This window comes from Phalacrocorax carbo, chromosome 7 (assembly GCF_963921805.1).
Source record: "Phalacrocorax carbo chromosome 7, bPhaCar2.1, whole genome shotgun sequence".
Lineage (NCBI taxonomy): Eukaryota > Metazoa > Chordata > Aves > Suliformes > Phalacrocoracidae > Phalacrocorax > Phalacrocorax carbo.
In genome coordinates this window covers 21,358,117-21,378,190 of record NC_087519.1, presented here as the reverse complement: position 1 = coordinate 21,378,190, position 20,074 = coordinate 21,358,117, and the positions used below count along the sequence as shown (strand labels likewise).

At 42.6% G+C, this 20,074-nt stretch overlaps 1 protein-coding gene across 1 annotated transcript in view; it reads right to left on the bottom strand.

Moving 5' to 3' along the window:
- Nucleotides 1-6,665: 6,665 nt before the first annotated feature.
- PSTPIP1 (proline-serine-threonine phosphatase interacting protein 1) overlaps nt 6,666-20,074 on the bottom strand; it is a 58,493-nt gene continuing 45,084 nt past the window's right edge. The window contains exons 10-15 of the mRNA XM_009511075.2: nt 18,248-18,346; nt 17,512-17,608; nt 14,374-14,458; nt 12,780-12,850; nt 11,063-11,157; nt 6,666-9,085 (exon numbers count right to left, since the gene is read on the bottom strand). Coding sequence (XP_009509370.2) covers nt 8,954-9,085; nt 11,063-11,157; nt 12,780-12,850; nt 14,374-14,458; nt 17,512-17,608; nt 18,248-18,346 — 579 coding nt within the window. The 3' untranslated portion in view covers nt 6,666-8,953. The remainder of the gene's footprint in view (nt 9,086-11,062; nt 11,158-12,779; nt 12,851-14,373; nt 14,459-17,511; nt 17,609-18,247; nt 18,347-20,074) is intronic.

Genomic DNA, 20,074 nt, shown 5'->3' with positions numbered 1-20,074 from the left:
AGGCAGTGTCACAGTTTGCCTGTGCCCTGCATAGGAGTAGGTGTAAACTTTGCCCTTCTCTCCGACTTCCAGGTGAAAGGAGTATCAGCAAAGAAATGCTGAGGTAGTCCTGCAACAAGTCATCTTTCCTTCTGTATAGCATATCACAAAGATTAGTGCTCAAAAACAAGGCAAAATTGCAGGCTACTTGTCACTAGATGGAGGAGAAGGAGGTGCTGGGGAAGCACAGAGGTACAGCTGCTCCTTGGCCATGTGTTGCACCCCAGGCAGGTTTAATGGCCTGACAGCTGGCTGGTGTAGCAGGAGTAAACATGAGATGTCAAGTATGCCCGCCTGTTTCTTTAATTCCTCACTATGGCAGTTGGCTTCATGACACAGGCTTTCTTTTCATGATACATATTTAGTCCAGGCATATAGCTTTGACTTAGTCCTTGCTGTGACGACAGTAATACCTGCTGGATCTGTGCCTAGCGGCAGCTGTTGTTTCCTTCCATGTCTAGGCTCCAGGATAGCTTTTCAGCTCTATTTCGTGTGGTGTATTTACAGTGCAGATCAACATCAAGTATACTTCACCCATAACCTGAAAGCATGGCCAGGTTCTGGAGATCAAACCTGGACAGGAACTCTAACCATGATGCAAATAGATCATCAGAGCTCAAGTCTGGTGACACAACTAAGACTCCATTAGTGATCCTCCTGGAGCAAGCAAAGAAACACTTCTGCAAAATTCCAACTTTTTAGTGCTGTGTGATGGACAACACTTTTTGCTCTTGCCTGCTTCTCGACCCTGAATGATCATGCTTCACATCAAAGCTTTTGAGTTTAAACCTTTCGTCCCTTTGCCAGAAGGAAGCCTGCAAACATGGGTTACTAGTGGTAACTGGTGAGCCACAGCAGTGTGGGGTCACAGAGCTGCTCCTGTTGACATTCCAGAGAATGGACAGCTTTGCTTTCATCTTGGAAGCATGGTGCTTCAGGCAACAGCCCCTTTCACCAAAGGGCTCCTGCTCCATTTCAAAGAATAACTTTAGCTTTTTCCAGGATAACTGCAGTGTCAGACCTTTGCTAGCATCAGGCTGTGACTGAAGAACTGGAATTTATTTTTTTTCATGCAAATGAAATCCTTAAGCAAACTACTGACATTTGGGAGGCTTGGGTGCATCTAGGATGCCTTGCATGCAAAAGCAGTCTGTTTTGTAAGCCTAAGTATGAATCAGTCTAGAAAACTGCTTTTGATGAGTTCTGAAACTTTTCTCCCACCTGGACAAAGGAAGCAGTAAGATCTGAAATTAAGTCAAGCTTGCCACTGAATGAGTCTGCCAGCAAATCAGGTAAATGGGTAGTGTTCTTATTGCCTCAGCTAAGAGTAAGAGAAGAATAAGTCATCTTTGGCAAAGCTGCATTGTGTAGTCCTGTGCCAGGCCTCTACCAAATACCTCACAAGCAATAGGCAAGATTTGTTGGTATGTACTGTAGAAGAACTAGGCACTCCTGGAACTTCCAGGACTTGGAGAATGCCCTGTCCTTGGGAAGCATGCTTGTTGCTAATAGTCCAGCACTCTGTAGAGTGCTCTTGTGCTTTGAATACAATAAACATTTCAAAAGCTTAAAACCACCATCTTAGCCTGGCAGCGTTTGTACACATTGGTGGGAAACAAAGATGTCAGCATCAGGAAATGGTGCACTGAGGGTACAGTACGCAGAGTGAGCAAATATTAAGTTGAATTTAGGGCTTGTACTGATAAGCTCTCTGGTTAAAAAAAGCTGGCAGAGGACTTTGCAGAGCAAGGAGGATGCATTTCTCAAGATCTCTTCTAGCCCTAGAATAAGAACTTCTCTTTGGTTTTGAATCCCCCTACAGCTGGTGAATTGAGCAGTGACCTTAGTAAAACCGTTAGCTGCCACTTAGCAAACAAAGTCAGTTGTCTCATGTCTCCCATCCTCAGAAGGGCTTCAGACACAAGAAGGGTTGTGCAGCCCTTCTCTAAAGACAAAGCATTTCTCACGTCTATCAGTGCATTGAAAGCTTTCCCATTCACACTTCTGTTAACATTCTTATTCTGGGAAGGTTAAAGTTCACCAGTTTCCCAAGAAGTTCCTCCATGGACTGCTTTCAGCTTAAAGTTTCAGAACAATTCTTCCTTAGATGCAGCTGTTGAGCGTTTGTGCCCTTGCAAAGTGGAAGGGAATGTGCTAAACTCCCCCACAAGCTCCTTGCATTGAGTGTTATCTCATGTCTGCAACCCCCTTCCCAAGAGCCATCCAGTTGTATTACAAAACAAGCAACAGCACTGTGTACACAATATAATTTGTCCTTTTGCACAAGATTTTCTACTGCAAATATTAATCTGACCACCACCCAACACTGGCTTGTGTAGACTGAGTCTGGGATTGAACAATCACAAAAACACTTAGCATGCCAGAAGGATTTTCAGTTCATGGCATCAAGATGCTTTGCAAACTCCCCATGATGAATGGGAAAACTGAGGCATGACTTCTCCAAAGCCATACCTTTGCTTCACAAAGTCAGTGACTTTTTTTATTAAAGGGTTTAGCCTGTGCCCCTTGACCAATCCAAGTGTGTAATCTCACACAGGAAATTTCATTCAAGTTTAGGCTGGAATTGCTTTAGCTGTACTGTATGTCCATTTACTCTGAAGCAGGGGCTGCAGCAAATGCCAGAATTTCAAAGTCAAAGAGAATTTGAGTCAAAGCACCACTGATGCAGTTATAGTTCATTCACTTTGCACCAGTTAACATACTGGTTACTTCTCTGTATGTCTGCCCTTGATTTGGTGGTTTGGTTGAATTACGGTAAGGGCAGCAAAGCTGGGATTATACATGCTGTTTAATGTTCTCAAATCTGTACAACACTGGCCCTTTTAGATCTGATAAGTAAAATTCCTTCTGATTTTAAAGAACCTCTTAGGATATCTGTTCTCTCTTTGCCTGCCCCCCCCCCCAGTTGGTTTTGTACCCACTTTATCCTCAAGGTGATCTGTGGAAACTCCTGGCTATAAACTGGGAGTTACATTCTAAGCCCACTGCTGTTTGTCTGGTGGTTTTGGAGGATTCTGTCTTTCCTCTTAGAAATTTCAGGGGCGTGAGTCTGATCTCTCCTGATTTTGCTGGGAGGTCTCAGTGATTGTTACTAGAGTTTTATATCTAAAAGCAAGATCTAGCCTTTCAGTCAGAGTACACCACCATAGTGGATCTGCCTTTTGGGCCCTTGTGTCAGACAGAAATGCTGCAGCCACATGGCACACAGCAGTAATAGACTGTAAATGTGCTCTTGATGTTGCACCAAGCGGCTTTGTGCCAGATCAGGTGTCAGCTGTCCTTTAACAGCTGGTAGAAGGACAGGATGAGCACTGTACCATGTGCACTGGCTAATTTGATGGAAATATGATTATCTGGCCATTCTAGAAACAGATCAAATTTGCACTGTGTGTGGTCCAGGAGTGCACAAATCTGGAGATAACTGTGGCTCTGAGCTTCCCTCATCTGAAATGTGAGCTGGCTGCTGAAATTAGATAATTGCTAACGAAGAATAGATAATGGCTAACAGTTTGACTAAAAGTTCTTTGCCTCTCTGCTTTCTCTAAGTAGAAGGGGCATTACTCTGTTAGTAACCTAGCCACAGGCAGGACACTAATTCCACCTCTTCTTCCACAGTCTAGTTACTCCACAGAAGTATCCTTTCCCCTAAAAAAACCAGTCCATCAACCCCTGCAGGCCCCTAGCAGCCATTTACTTTCCAGAAGCCTGGTATGACCTAACATCACAACTTTATCTCCTTTCTCTTCCCAGGGAGCAAAACCCCAGCTATTCTCCCTCCTTTAGCCTCAGCTACAGTGAGCATGCCTAACACATCACAGCTGCACTGTAAACCCACCTGTGATGGGTACTGTCATTAGTTTAGGAAGCTGGTGAATGCTGCTGGTGGATTATAGTGTCTGACCCTAATGCTGGTTTTTAGTTTTGTTTTGTAGTAGATAACTCTGCTTTACTTTAGGGGCTTGGCCATTTGGTTGTGTCCATGACCCCATAGCAGCAAGGAGACATTGATCTCAGCGTGAAGGCCAAGCTAAGGGCACCTTCCTGCTCTCCTTGCTCACCAGCAATGAGTGTAGTTTCTGTTTGAGGATTTGTGAAGTATTGGTAGCTACGTGGCCGGTAACTGCCCTTGCTTTGGTGCCACAGCCCTGCGAGCTGGAGAACAGCAAAGCAAGGGAAAAGAGATGGTATTGAGCAGCAGAGACTGCTTTTCAGGCCTTTACAGCTGGTCCTATACTGTGCAGAGTTGTTGCCAGTCATACTGAAGGTTAACAGTGACCTTTCGGTGCAGCGGGCTGTGTATAGTACTGATGTAGAGTCTCCTGGGTTCTCTAAGCCTGCACAGTTAAGCCATCTAGCAATGATACAGCCAAGAGGTTACGTAGTACCAGAAAAGAAAGCGTATCCACCAGTGCTTAGGTTAGATGTTTCCTAATGTCCAACCAGGCTATTAGACACCACTTGATGCATGGCTTGTAATGAATTTCCTCTTGGCATTCATGTGCTTCCACTTAAACTGCATTCAGTAATCACTGAGGTTGTAGCTGCAATCAGGAGTCTTTGCCTGGAGAATTACCTCTGGGAAGGAGACTCAGACCTCGAATGCACCTCTTGAAGAAGCAAGGTGAGAAGGAATCCAAGGTAACAGTTGCTGCTGTTTATGTCTTTTGTATATGATCTGCTAATACTTCGGCTGAAGTATACTGGGGTTATTCATAATAGAGAGTTCAAGCCATGGTCCTCAAGGAGGTGGCAAACACTTCAAACTTTGAACAGCTGTTGTGCTCCTGCTGTGCCCACTGCTCAGCTGTAAAGGGGTTGATTTCTTCCTTTCAGCTGACTAGTTGTAAAAAAAGCTAGAAGGGAGCCGCCTGTAGCAATGGACCTGTAAGCTTAGCAGGAGGTCCTTTCTTTGTGGTTAAGCACTGCGTTGATTGTCCTAGAGCTGGGTCACCTGGATGTCTCTGTTTCTAGTCTGACACTACTTTGTTTGACCAAGTTTTACCCCTTGCTTGTGGGGCTTTTAATGCCATATGCAGCAGCTGAGATCTTTTCTGTGCAGAGATGGGCCTCGCACTGCTCTTGTAGACATTTCCTAATTATGTATGGTTGTTGTTGGTTAAATGTTATTTGTAAGCAGATTTTCCTGTTCTTCTCCTTATTTAATAATAACATGGTAAAAGAGAATAATGTGCATATCTGAGTCTGGTTTAAGGTTGCTGTTGGGCCTCTTTCCAACCTTTGAATTCTTGTTGCAGTTAAAGAAATAATAGCATGGATTACCACTACGCTTTTTCATAGTAATCTCATGGCCATGTTCCTCAAATCCAAAATCATCTAGAAGAGCAGTTGTTTCAACCTCGGTCCCTTTCTATTCTGTTGTGGTTTGTGAGGGAAATGACTCCCAATCTTTCTTGCCACTCATTTAATGGATGGATGGATGGATGATGCCTGTTTCTTATGGCCTAGTCAAAATTTCTAGAGTTAACAGTTACAGGTCAGAAATTGTTCAGCATGAAATACTTGTTGACTGTTGTGCAAACTGAAATCCTGCAGTGCTAAGTCAAAAACAGCTGAGTAACTTTATTGTAACTTCTCTTGAATTAGTTTGTCTGTATATACATACTAGCCACAGGCTATAGATAGGTAATTAGGTTGCCCCCTTGCAGAGCAGCTGGCAAAAGCATGCTCCTTGCTCTCTGGGAACAGCTTCTTGTGTGCAAACCCACACAGAGCCAGACCACTAGCAGCATCAGTGAAGAGGTGGTCTGCTTATTTTGAGAGTGCTATGAAATAGGAGTTATCTTGACAAACACACTACTTCGTTTTCCACTGTTATTTTGTCCTTGCACGTTGCTTGGCACCTCCTTGTCAAAAAAAATGGTAATCAAAATGAAAGTGGAGGCTTATCAGAAGTATTTGTCCAAAAAGAATTTCAACCAAAAAAGTTGGAGTTCAGTTTAAGAATGCCTTCCCCTGGAAGGGCCCATTTCAGTTTCCCATCTTCCCTGAAAAATAAATGATTACTTGAATGCATCAGTTTTGTTGCCCAAGTGTTACCAAACTGGAGAGGAAACACTGTTATTAAAGCAATATTATTAAGGCAGTAATATGCATTTGACACTCCTGCTTTTCCTGCTGACAAGGGGTGGATGACACCTAAAATATGGGTGTACTCAGAAGCTGTGGGTGTTTCTTCATATCTCTGTTCTATTTCTGACAAGTGCTGCCACACCGATAGGGCAAACTGCCTAGATATGGCGTAGTAACTACTTATCAAATTAATCCATGAAAAAGCAGCAGCAATATTTTCTCATGATTCCTCTCCTTTACATTTCCTGGGCAGTTTGGAGTTAATGTGTGGGACCCAGATGCTATGACGCTGGGTAGATTTTGAAATATCTATAGCCTCTTGCACTTAAACAGTATTTACTTGACAGAAGAGAAGACAGGTAGAAAGGAAACCAGTTTCCTGTGTTTAACAGCAAAACTATAAAATTATTTGATGGGGCAGGAACAGCAGTCACCATTCTACTAGCTGTCTGTCAGTGATGCAGACCATGTGGTACATGTAAGCAAAGATGAGCTGTAAGAGGATTTCAGGGTAACCAGGACTGGGGACTGCAGCGTCTTGTGTGAGGCTGTCTGGGCCCCCAGAAAAGTGAGGAGTCTTAGCAAAATCCATGTGCGACACACAATTAGAGGAGACGTATCTCAATGGCTTATTTTTTTCTCTTTAATTAAGATAATCTGCAAAATATCTACCTAAATTTATTTCGGTATTTGTTGGATTATTACAGTTCTCTTTGTGGAAGACTGAGTGTTCAGAAGCAAATATATTAAATCTCTCATACTTCGAGTTTCCTCTCGTGCTGTACATAACAAGCGATGTTGTAGTTGTCTCTGACAGCTACCATTCGCGGTGCGGTGGTCTAGTTGAAGGCTGTTGTGGACCATCTTTCTGTCACTGTTCAATTTAGATTTTGTCACGGAAATCAGTCATTAACATCTTCAGCCTGACCAAGCACTACTGTTCATATAAGCTAGTGCGTTAAATGTCATTCAAGTTCCTGCAACTCCTCTGAGCCTATGCTGATGTGTGATTCAGCACTGATGTAGATGTGTTGCATAATAACTTGGGGAGGTATGGGAAGGTCAAGTATGCTTGGGCAAAGGACTGCAGGGAACTAAAGAAAAAGGGCCTGCAGCAAGTTTTATGCCATTCTTGAAGCAAGAAATTAGAATAAGGTACTGCAAGTGCCTCTGACCTTCGTTCTGTTTCATTTAAGGAGTAATTGCATTGACCATTATGACTTTTTCTTCTGTCTAGATTTCTCTTTGTCTTTTCTGCTGTGTCTTAGCTAATAGTTCCTCCCTGGTCCCTGCCTTTTGGGTGGTAGTTTAACTCATTTTCATTGACTTGGTTCAGTTTTAAAACCTGAAACCTTGGCAAACAAGGTCATTCTGCCCACAGAAATAGTGTGCTCTGCTTCAGACTAAATCACCAATTTTATTTTTTTTTTAACCATCTCAAAATACTGAAAAGTGAGGAGTAGCAAAAAGGATCTATCAATTGTACTTGGTAAGTACAGTGGCAATTGGAAACATTTTAAAATACTAAACTAGAAAGGCTGATAGAGATGAAATCTATGAAATACAGTGAACCTGCACAGTGTGGCTTCTCTGAAGAGGGTTTGTTGAAGAACAAGCACATTAAAAGTGCCTGGAAAGGTACCGGGACCCATCTATGCCAGCAGTCCCAGAGGTGCAAAGGCTGTAGATAGCAGTTGGAGACAGAAAAACCTCTAGGCAGAAGAGAAGGAGAGGATCAGCCAGGTGGACAGAGGAGTTGAAAGGAGAATGCACTGACAACAAGGATACGCAGATTGCATGAGGAGGTAATTGGCACTTCTCTCTGGTACTTAGCGGAGGGGGATCAGGGCAGTACAGCCCTGCTGGAGGCTTTGCTAGTTTGGTCTTTTTGTTGTTTGGTTTTTTTAAAACATGAAAAATCCCAGGGAGGAGCCATCTAACCAAGGCAAAAGCAAGCTTTGGGTTCATCATCTGTCCTTATTTTGCTGCCCAGAATCCAGTGCAAAGCAGAGCCATGGATAGCATGGATTTCATTGTATTAGGAGATGGCCATGATGGGGAGTGCCTTATTCTTTCTTATTACTGATGTGTCTCGGTCCTTCAGGTGCTCCTCTCTAGCTGCATTCATTGCTTTTTGTATTTTCACCAGTGAAAAGATATAGAACAGTGGAGGGTTCCCCACCTTTCTCCCTGGTTACCTACATGCTGTAAAGGGAACTTGAAAGGGGGCTTGAAAGGAATTTAAGAGAGCTTCTTCCTTGCTTTGTACAGCTAAGACCCCGTGACATCAAAGCTGTGTGCTTCCCACCCCATTGTCAAAAATGCTTGCATGGCCTATGCAGTGTGAGGAGGGGATCCATGGCAGAGAACATGGCTGCTGTGACCATGAGGATGGCTCACAAGCTGTCTGGAGTGGTCCTCCATCCTGGAGAAACAGCACTTGCTTTCTTGATCTTTTTCCTTTAGTGCAGTTAAGTTCTGGGCAGAATTTTCCTCCCAGATTCGCCAAGCTTTGCAACACTGATGGCAGCACAGTGTGCTGAGGGTAGGAAGAATTGTGGCAAGAATGCAAGTCCTAATTTCTCTGAGGTGAAGAGAGTTTTTGCAGACAGTGTAGGCCAGGAGGTGCTGAAATGGGGCAGGAGGAAGGAATAGTAAAGCATGGTCACTTGGTTATTTCCTGACTGGTAATTGTAGAATACAGTATTATGGGTTGCCTTTGGTCAGCTGAAGCAGACCTTGTGTGCTGCTTGGTTTTGGTAATAGAATAGTTTTAAAGTCTGAGGACTGGGGCTTCTTTTCATCAAAGCTTTTTGAGATAAGACCCTGGCACAAAGCCTCGCTGCCCATTCCTTTCTGCTGTCCACCAGCCATCCTCATTTTCTTCGATGACAACTACAATGTCTCCTTCACTGATGTCCAGTTCATCCATGTTCTGGAAGGAGACAGGGAAAGGAAATGTGGTTAGCCTGAGAGCACAGGCAGGCCCAAGCACGTATCCAGTGTTGGTTTTTTTTTTACCCTGCCTTTCATCAAAAGTCCGCCAGTGACCTTCAGGTTGGGAATGAACCTGAGATACCAGACAATAGGGATTAAGCACTTACTGAGCTGGTGATTTCCTTAAGATCCTGAAATTTCCCCAGTTTCCATGGTGTCTCTGCCTGAGCAACTTGGCTGTAGTACCATTGGGGAAGGCCAGAAAGGGTTAAATACAACTGCCTTAAACCAGCTAACCATGACCCTTTCATAGTCTGCAGGTGTTGCTAAATAAAACAGTGCACAGCTTAATTCCCAAGGGAGATAAACACAGTGTCTCTACTAATCCAAGCCTTAAACAGGTCTCTCAGTTCTCATAATATGGAAAAGTGGTAACCAGTGGAGGTACAGCAACTCTTCCTGAGATAAAAGTTATCTCCAAGACAAATGGAGTAGTTGCAAGTAAGCTATTGCTGAGCGCTCAGGTGGCCATCGGACCATTCAGTGGTGTTGTCCTATTTTTCATAGGAAACCACTTTGCTACCCACAGCGTAGTAAAGTAGAAAACAGGGTGAGAGAGGCTTCCAGATATGTTTGATGCCTCAGCTAAATCTAAATTTAATATACCTGAGTAGGTAAGAACGGACTCAGATAGTGAGAGCTCTCAGTATACAATATACTGGAAGTAGTAACAGGCTCTTTTCTCAGCAGGGTATATCTGTGTGTGTCATATTTTTAAGGCAAATCTTGGAGTAAGGCTCTGACAAAGGGATCCAGCAGTCTCCTCAGAGGAACAGCCATAAATAGTGAGGTACTTTCAGCTGTGCTTGGATGAAATTTCAGGCAAATAATAAAAGAGGGTTTAAAACAAAGTAAACAAAGAGCATGTAATAAAAGATAGGTGCAGAATGCTGCTTTAATGATAAGAAAGCTCTCCTTTTCAGTCCCTTGCTGTTTTCATAATTTATCTGGCTATGTGATTTTGTCACATGCAAGCATTTCTTCCCTTGGTTTGAAGGTCTGTCTGCACTGTAATATACGACCTCCTAAATGCTGCTCCTTCTGCTGATCTAAAGCTAATAAAAAGACCCTTTAAACTAACATGATTGAATTGTGAAAGTCCCATTAGGGGAGGCTAATGGTTTAGCAAGAGTCCAAGAGGTTCTGGAGTACATCTGAATAAGAAAATATTCATAACCTGTTCATTCATAACCTTTTACTAATGGTATTATGCCTAGATAGGTCTGAAGCCAGTGAGAGTTCAATATCCCAGTTAAGGATGCAGGTTGCTCTTTATAAGAACCCTTTGGTACATGGACCACGTCCACTGTAATTCTGCAACTTGCAACATGGAAGTACAGGGAAACAGTGTAATTTATGGGGATTCAGTCCTCTCCCATAGGGAGAGCACCTCAGTTGAAGCCAGTGTCTTAAACTGGAGCAGGACTGTCTGGATGATAAGGGAGTTCAAATGGGGAAGAGTTCCTAGATAAACGTCTGTCACATATTCTTACACAAGGAATCTGTAGCCATTTTCCCTCAGTTTCACAAGAGATGTAAGTTCAGAAAGCACAATACTGCATACGTAGCCATCATCCCCTAAAAAATAAAGTTTTCCTTGTGTTTGTGGTCTCCTGTATCTCCAGAAAGAGGGAGCTCTGATTTAGGAGGGGTGTAGTACGCTAATGTGTAATCACTTGCAAAACATGTTATTGTTTCATCTTGAGGCAGCATGGTCTATTGATGTGTGCCAAGAACTAGGCATTGGGATTCCTGGCTTCTGCATGTGACCTTGACCAATAGTTTTCCAAGTGTCCCTGGCTGTGAAGTGAAGATAATACCTCCTTCACAGAATTAACATTTTTAAGGTGTTTGGATCAAATAATCTGTTCTAAATCCAACACTATGAAATATTTAATTTGAAACCTTTTGTTACCTGGGCTGTGTAGTCATAAAGTACTCTGTAGTCCTGTGATGATGTGATTCCAGATTGTTGTACAAAAATGGATGCATAGACTTCGTCTGTTTTCTCTGTTAGTGGGGGGAAAAAACACAAACACACAGAAACAAAGAGTTCAGTTGGTTATAAATGCATGGGATCGTATGCAAGAGTTCACAAATACAAGGGTTTCTGTTCTCTCTGTCTGGAGATGTACATGTATAGAAAAGCTACTGTGAACTGTAGGTAAAGTCTTGCACAAAAACTGTCCCACCAATTAGGTGATAATACACCCATTGAACTTTGTGGGAGGTCAGAAACTAGCTTTCGCCTCATCCAGGTTGGGAAAAATGTTTACGCTGCTGAAGTACAATCCAGGTGGCCCGAAGAGGGAAATGCTGTGATTAAACTGGTTTAAAATGGTTGCTACTGGTGGTATACAATTCTAGCAGTTCAGTAAGTCACATAGGGCTTTTCCTTTTCCCTTGAGAAAAATGGAAAATATTGTGCTGATGGGTCACCAGACATTTTCCAGTAGTTTCCATAGTTCCCAGATAGGTATTTGTCACTGACTTAACTTTTTTGGAAGATGTTATTTTAATCCAGCTTGCCATAATTAGGGAAACCTCTTATTCCTTCCCAGCATCTGCCTGGGAGCTTCTCCTGCTCAAGCAGAAGTTTCCCACATAAGACAACTCAATGGGATGATAGCACTCTGACAGTGCACAGAGCGGCCAGGGTGCCTGTACCATCCCACAGTCAACCCTTGGTTTAGTTGTCCTGCTCTAAGGAGCACTGTCGGCTCCTTGACTTTTCAGATTCTGAAAGACAAGCATGGGAGGAGCTGACAAAGCTGAACGTGTGTGAGTGTTTGCCATTCCTCAGGGTCTTGTCCAGGGAATGTTCTCCCCTCCTGTCCCCAGCTGAAGGAAATTCAGAAGGAGTGACTACCCTCAAGTGTTTAACGCTGCATTGCTCTATGTGTGCTCGAGCCTGAGCTGGTGCCTGGCAGGTCCAGCTGGGGTTTTATAGCACTGGAGCATCTCCCCTGGCTGAGCACCAAATGCAACAAGATAGTCCGGGCTTTGTTTCTGGGTGCCCAAGCAGGCAGGCCTGACAAAGGAAATTGATTTGGGATGTTCTAAAGCTGTTCTAAACCAGCTTTTTCTTTTCTTTAGGCAAGAATCACAGTTAAAATGTTTTAGTTTTAAATCAGATGAATGAAAATAATAAGCTTTCAGAATAAGCTGTTACTTTCTGCCTAGTCAAAATACTATGTTTTAAATTTCATCTGATAAATGCCTAGCTGAGAGAGGATTGCAATACAACAGTGTAACTGTGAAATGAGATGGCTATTTGCATTCATAAGGCATGAACCTGGTCTGCTAAAAACTTTAGGTATTCTTAAGCTTTTTAGAGGTAGTGTATCCTACCTTAGGAGAAAACTATTATCTAAGTTAGACTGTGGTGTTCCGAGTGTAGAGTTCCTCCTTGCTTAGACAGAGGTTTTGAAGATTTTATGGATTATTTGGCACTTTAAACTGGGAAAATTTGCTTAATACACACCAAAGCTAAATTCATTTTCTGACTACTCTTACTCTTGACTGCCAACATGGCAATATCTGCTGTACCATTTCTGCTCCATTTCAAAGCTTGATTTAGCAATGTGATCTAAAACAAACATCTGGTAAGTTTATTTCCTGAAGAGTCATACCAAGAGGAGGGGCTGAAGGAGTGGCACTTTCTGTGTTGTTTTTGCTGCTTCCATGCAGTAGTCCAGAGAATCTGCAGAACCAAGAGAAGCCAATGACAAAATGAGTGAACAGGACTGGATATGAGCATTCCTTTGTCTCAGCTGTCTGGCTCAGTCTTCCCTCTGACTGCTGCAGCACTGGGTAGATGTCACCTCTTCCTGTGGCTGTTTTCATTTATGCTGTAGATCTATTTCTCTTCAGTTAAAAATATATTACAAAAATCGCAACAGAATACCGAACCATCACCCATCAATAAATTGCGCATAAAATGCATCAGATGTTGTTGATCCAAAGGCTCATGGTGCAAAACTCCAATTATTTAAAAATAGTAATGTGATGAGAATTATCAGTTGTTTATAAGAGATTAGCATCTTTTTGTCTTTAAGGAAAACTGTTACAGTTTAAAGGACAGAGCTTGTATAGCAAGCCTTCCTAAAAACTGTGAGTTTAAGTGAAATTTTTTTTTAACTCTATCCCTAGTTATTTTCTATATCACAGCTGGGTACTGGAGACTAAGTAAAGTGAGAATATGGGTTAGGATTCTCAAGCATAGATAGAAAGAGCATTTTATGTTTAACGTATATTTAAAGGGTCTGATTTTTCAGCTGGTGAATGCTCAGTGTTTCTGGAAAATGGACATCCAAACTGAACAGTTTCTGAAAAACTCAGACTGAGCCTCTCTGGGCTGCTTGCCAAGCAGAGCATGGTTGTATTCTAAATGGCAATACAACTGTCTTCTGTAACTGTATAGGATGCAGCATTAGAATTCATTATTACAGAAGATCTGGTTTCCAACTGAAAAACAAAGTATTGCGTATGAACCTTATCAGCTCACTAAGAAGCCTGGACCACATTTCAAATGGGAGATCACAACCTGCTCCTTGTCTTTGCCGTGTAATAAGGCTTGTCAAAATATAAAGCTCTTCTGCGTTAAACATGATGCCATTCCCACTGTGAATTTGCCATTCTAGTACAAAATATTTAAACCAATAGATTTACCATGTTCCTCTGCTGATATAACTGCATCCGTGTTACAGCATTTAACTGAATGGATCAAAAAAAAATTGCCTTCCTAATCATCACCGTTATTTCACTAGATGTTTTTTTTTTCCTTTGGTCTAGATACAGAGAGCAGCTCTTTGTTCTGCTCAGCTGGGCAGTGCAATAAGCCAGGAGGTATTGCCCAAAAAGACAGCTCTCCCCAGCCTTTGCTCCCAGCAAGATTCACCTTTGCCCTCCCCTGAACAAAGTGTTTTTGTTGCTATGTGCCATGAGTCACTAGGAAAGAGGAAATAAGTGAATGCTATCCATTGCTGGCCAACTAATTGTTTTATGAACTCATCTCCCATCGCTCTTCCCACTGGGCCATGGCAGAATTACTCTGACTCTGGTTTTAATAGGTTTACATCTTCTGTCAAATTATATTTACTGATATGTAGCTGCGTCTTGCTACAATGAAGGAAGTAATAACTTTCCAGGTCCTGTTTCCCGTCATCATACATTGCCATTCATATGGAGACATACCTATTCTAGGAACCGAGGTTTGCCACTCACCTCTTCATCATCCCGCATGACTGGATTGGGCTGCTGTTGCTTCTGTTTCGTTCTCTGCTGTAGTAGTTCTCATATCCTATTGCAGCTGCAACAGTGCAATAAAAATGAGGTGTTCAAACAGTCAAAACATTTTTCTTGGCACCAGAATGCAGGCGACAGTTGCAACCATGGGGGCTGCTGGAGCATACTGCAACACGGCACCTGTCTGCGCTCGCCTGTAGTGTGGTTAGAGGAGCTGAGGGGGACCTGGGGTCTTGACAAAAGCCACTCAAGTGCTTGTAAGCAGGTATGTCCTTGGTAGAAAGGCATTCTTGACCTGGGATGAGCACAGTCAAGGTCCTGAAGAGCCATTCTAATAGCTGTGGCTGACCCTAATTAAGAAGGCTGTTTCTTCCATTATTGTTTCCTCTGTTGCCTTAAAGATCATGATTCAAGGGAGCAGAGCACAGTCCTTGTGAGCCTTCGACCATGTTCTTGATACAATTGGCTGCAGTGTGTTTTGTTTCTTTTTTCTTAATGTATTGAGTCAGGAATTTTTGTCAGAGCTGGGGAGATTTCTGAACATTATTACCAGCAACAATAATGAGCAGTTTCCTGGCCTGTGCTTGGGTGTCTCCCCACCTTTCATATCTCCCCCATCCACCTCCTGAGAGCTGATTTGTTGTTTACCCAGAGATATTTGGGTTTTGTTCTTTCAAACACAGTTACATTACAGTTCCTCCACTCTCCCCTATGGTGTCATTAAGGGTGAAATTGAGACCATTTCCAAGCCTAGTTTTACAGATTAAATAGTTACAGATGGATTTATTTATTTTTCATCTCATAGCTCCCAGTGTAGTTGCTTAGAGCTGGTGGCCACACACCCTTTCTGCCTTCTCTGTGTTAAAGCCAAACAAACATGAGTGAAGTCTGTGATACCGTATTATCTCAGTTCTGATAGCAGCAAATTAAAAAAGACATCGGACCTGGGCTAAAGGTTGTGTTGACATTCTCACATTGGGTCAGCCAAGATCATAAGCAGAGCAGGTGTGTACAACTAGTGAGTGTGAAGAATCCTTACAAATAAGATATTCAGTAATTAGGAACTTTTCTGACCAATTTAAGGGTCTCCTATTACCTTTCTAGATTGTCACCTTGGTATAGTTTCTAGTCTATAATGCATTGTAAGATTAGGGGAAACAGGGGAGTAAGCAACAGGATCAAGAAGCCAAAAGGTTTGGTCAGGATGAAGGTCTGCTGCTACACAATGCAATATAACATGTGGGTTTCCTCCTGCATTTTGCAAATAATAAAATAGATCAACAGCTCACCACATGCTACTGTGCAAACTCATTAGCCAGAGCTGTGGAGGTGCTAGGATGTTACTTCCAGAACATGTCACCTTCTAGAAGGTGGCAAAAAAAAAAAAAAGGCAAGTCAGTTGTTTCTTCGTCTTTCATAAAGCTCTCAAGGGTTTTTCCCACCTATTTCTTATTAGAAATGAGTCCTGACATAGCCAAGAGCTGTTTGCAGAAAATTGCCTAGGTGACTGGAGAATGAGAAATCTCACGTAGGAAAAAAAATGTAGCTGAGAATTACAAATTCTTAGTGTACAGAAGTTGTTTCACACTGTTGCAAGGCACAGTTCTCCCTTCTGCCAGTGAAAATGTAGGTTTTTTCCTTGGTAAATGCTCCTGTATCAGTGAATTTAAATCCCCTATGTGAAGAAGAATAAACTGTAGCAGCAAAATGGCATCCAGTGTGCTAGTATCAATATATTAGTTTCAAAAAATTCCCCAAATCCCAATTCTTAATAATCATAGGTGTAATGACAGAAAGGCTGAATGAAAAACAGGCTTCAGATAGCTCAGTCATCCAGCTCTCCTGTAGAAGTTCCTAGGGTGTAACTGCTGCCAGCTCCGAGCTCTGCAATGAAATCAAAGGTGTGTAAGCTGTTCCTGTACAAGAAAATTATCCTTTGGGACTGCTGATATTTGTACCTATACAACTGCTAGCATGGAAGGTTTTTATCAGTATAAAATTTTCTTATGCCAATATAGCTTATTCCTTGCTCTGAGTGGAAGTAAGCTCTGTTGATATTGCTGAGGGCATAATAAGGGGATTTTCTCTTCCACGATGCAGTATAGTGTTAGAGCAGATAGTGGAAGCAAAAGAATATCTGTGCACAGATTAAAGAAAAAAATAAATGGAGGAGGAGATCTTTTCAGCATAGATATGTATCATGAGCTAATGAAGACATGGAATAGGGATTTTTCTTTCCTTTTATAAAGGCTGTGGATCTTTTACTGCAGCAGCTGCACAAAAGTGCAAGCATTCACTAAATATCTTGTATTTGCTTGTTGAAGTAAGAGGGTGTGGCTTGTATTTGGCTGTGTGAAACATTAGATAGCTTCCATTCTGGTGATGTGTTTGGAGAACTCCTACCCTGGAGCAGCATGTTTTCATTTTACAGCTGCTCTTAGCTCTTGCTGTCCCAGTCTCCATTTCAGCCCAGAGGTTTTGATCATTGAAGCCGATGAAAAGGCTGCTTTGGCTTGAACAGACAGAGTCTGTGAGCCTTACATAGCTTCTTCATGCTGGAGTAAAGCCAATTTAATTCAAAATTTCCCCCAACTAGGGTCTTGCCCTTATACAACAACTTCCTGAGAGGAAAAAGAGATTTTATTCCCCATTGGGCAGGTGGAACAAAACAGAATACAAAGTCTGGTCATCTCTGTGCTGCAAATGAAGAGGCAGCATCTCTGTCAAGGGGACACCAGGGTGCAGTTAGACATTAAGTTGGCTCTGACTTGTCACCACTGCAGCAAATGGAGATTGCCATCTCTGCAAGGCAGTTTGCCACCTCCTTAGTGGTGTCAGTTCAGCTGTACTGTGAAATGAGCCTGGCTGAAAAGCCAAAACAACTTTTTTTTCCTTTTTGGAGGGTTATTTTTAACCCGGATCATTCAGCTATCCCACTTAGAGCCGCACAAGGAGCGACGGCAGCACAGTGAGGGAGAAGTGAGCCGAGGCAGGTGGGAATGAATAGTCAGAGCATAAAGTCCACCAGCTGGCTTCACCTCCAAAGGATGTGTACTGCACAGCTACAGCCTCAGCCTAATGGGTGGCTCATCTGACAAGACCAATAGGAATAATTACCTGGAGGTTGTGTTCCTGTCATTTTAGTCTTAATGAAGTAGTCTATGTCTGACTCTACAATGCAGTCCTCCAAGCTTACTCGAACCTCTTCATAGAGCTACAAAACAGAATTGAAGAATTTAATTTAATTTTTATCATTTCACATTGAATTAATAATTAATGCTCTTCTAATATCTCTTCCCTTCGGAGACACTTTATACTTGACATGTGTCTGACCTGGATGGATCCTTGGCCTGTCCCCTGTACAAGCATTATTGTAAACACAGCTCTTTATTTGTGCTCTGGATATTCTTTTAAGAGAGGAAGACAAATGCAGACCAGAGCTTTTCAGTGCAATAAAGAAATTAATAGCAGGAAACAGCCATTCGAAGTCAAATCTGGTGTATTCTGTGTCTTGTAATTCTGGGGCCATGGCTAGATACCTTTATGAAAGTTGTGCCTGAGTCCAAATGTACTTGATTGATGCTGGAAGTATTCCCCAACAAACGGAGGGGAGGAGACATGTAAGTGTCACCAAGTGTGACACAGAGTGTCTACATCCAGGTATATATCCGGTTTACATCTAGAGGGAACAAGCTAGACTGAGAATACTCCTCCCTCGCTGAACACACACAACAGCCGGTTTGCTGGAGAGCAAACACGCGCAGAGAAGGGCAAGCTAGTGCTGTGTTGTTAGAGCACTCTTGCTCTTCCTCTTCCTCCTCTGCATGTGAAGCTACTTGGCAGGTGCCCCTACCTCATCATCCTTCACACACTGCATGGAGAGCTGGTTGCAGTGAACCCACAGCGAGTTGCGGAGGATGGTGATGCGGTCGCACTCCTGGAGCTGGAAGACCTACAGCCAAAGAGGAGATGTGATGTAACTTCATGGTAGTTATTTATTTGCATTGTAGGCAGCAAAAGGGCTGGGGTGTTTCAGGGCCAAGTTCATAAGTCTGCAAACCATTCTGAGGGATCCTTTGTAAAGGACATCTTTTCAGCTACTGGAGAAACCACATTTACTTGTTCGTGCTTGAAGATTTGTTTTAACTGATTGTACCAAATTAGAGGTATGTTTTATAGACAAAAATAAAGCAGGGGAGAGGAATCAGGATCTGGATTTAACTGCTACCTCTACTGCCAAGGATTTCAGAGTCAGGGTCCTGGCTGCCCATCACACTGAAATCTTGATGTTTGACAATCAGTAGAGTACAGGCATGAAAGGGTTGTATTTATGTTAGAGGTAGAGCCAAAACTACTCAGCTCTGCCTCCTAAAATGTTTCCCCCAAACTTTTCTCTTTTGAAGCTATCTGATGCTCTCTGGAGTTGCCTCTGTTCATTTCTAAGCTTGTTTTTGTGGTAAAGAGAAGGCATTTTTCTTTCTTCAGAGTTTACTCCCATCCTTCATCTCCCTGATTTTCTTGTGTTGTTGTACAGCTTGGGAAGAATGAAGGGGGAAGAGAGAGAGAAGTGTGAACTGAGTCGGGGGATGAGGCAGATAAACTCTTTCTTAAAAAAATTGAGAGGGGGGAAAAAAAACCCACACAAAAACCCCAAAACCAAACAATAAACCACCCTGATCTCTAAGTTGTACTATTATAAGTAGAGCATCAATTTTTGGGTTTCTATGAGGTGTGAAAAGCTCAGATGCTTCCAGCCATCTGCTTCCATCTCCATTTGCTAGTAATTATGTCCAGAATACCACAAATGTATACAATAATCAGCAGAACATTTAGCTGAGTACCGCTGCCTGCCGTCTAATATCTTACCATCTCAAAAAGAAAGAAAAAAGAGCTGTCAAGGGAGTCACCTGTCGTTGGGACCAGTTTCTGAGACATAAAGCTTTTAAAAAGAACCTGAAGGGTGGAGAATGAGTATTTCAATTTCCATTCCAAATAAAAAGCCTATGACTGCAGCATAGCCCCTTGGGGCTGCTGAAATAGCACAAGAGGTGACTGGGAATTTTCCAGGTAAATGGTGTCCTGTCAGGAAATTCAGCTTATCGAAGAGGGAAGTGTAGTGACTCTGGGCTTGTCAAGCCTTTTGCAAAGTACAGCTGAGCATTGTGTTAGGCACATCCCTCCTGCCCTGTCAGCTTGTGCGACAGACTGCTCGTGAATCTGGACATCTCGTGCCACGGAATGTGGCACAGCCCCTGTGACGAAGGTCATCCCAGTGCTGCCGCTTGCTAGCCAACATATTTGCGCTATGGGTGTCCAGTGTTCAGCTAGAGAACAAGGCAACCTCAGCACTTCCAGCTTCCCCACTATGCAGCCAGAAGTTTGGGATCTTAAGCTGCTTTTTGTACTAGTTACTAGTTTTAAATGCCTCAAAAGCTCTATCAGTTCTGCTGTCTTCAAGCAGTTTTAGAAGAAGGCGTTAAGGATACCCTTCCTTTATGAATGGCTGTTTGAATTAAGCAACAGGCAGGCCACAAGCTCTGTGGGCTATTCAGAATTTAGCCATGTAGGAGAAATTAAGTGTGTTAGGTTGCAGAACACTTTGTTTGTATGTTGGCTATTTAAGAAAGGGGAAAATGTGCGTCTTGGGAGAATTAAGGCTTGGCACAATTTCTGTGGAAAG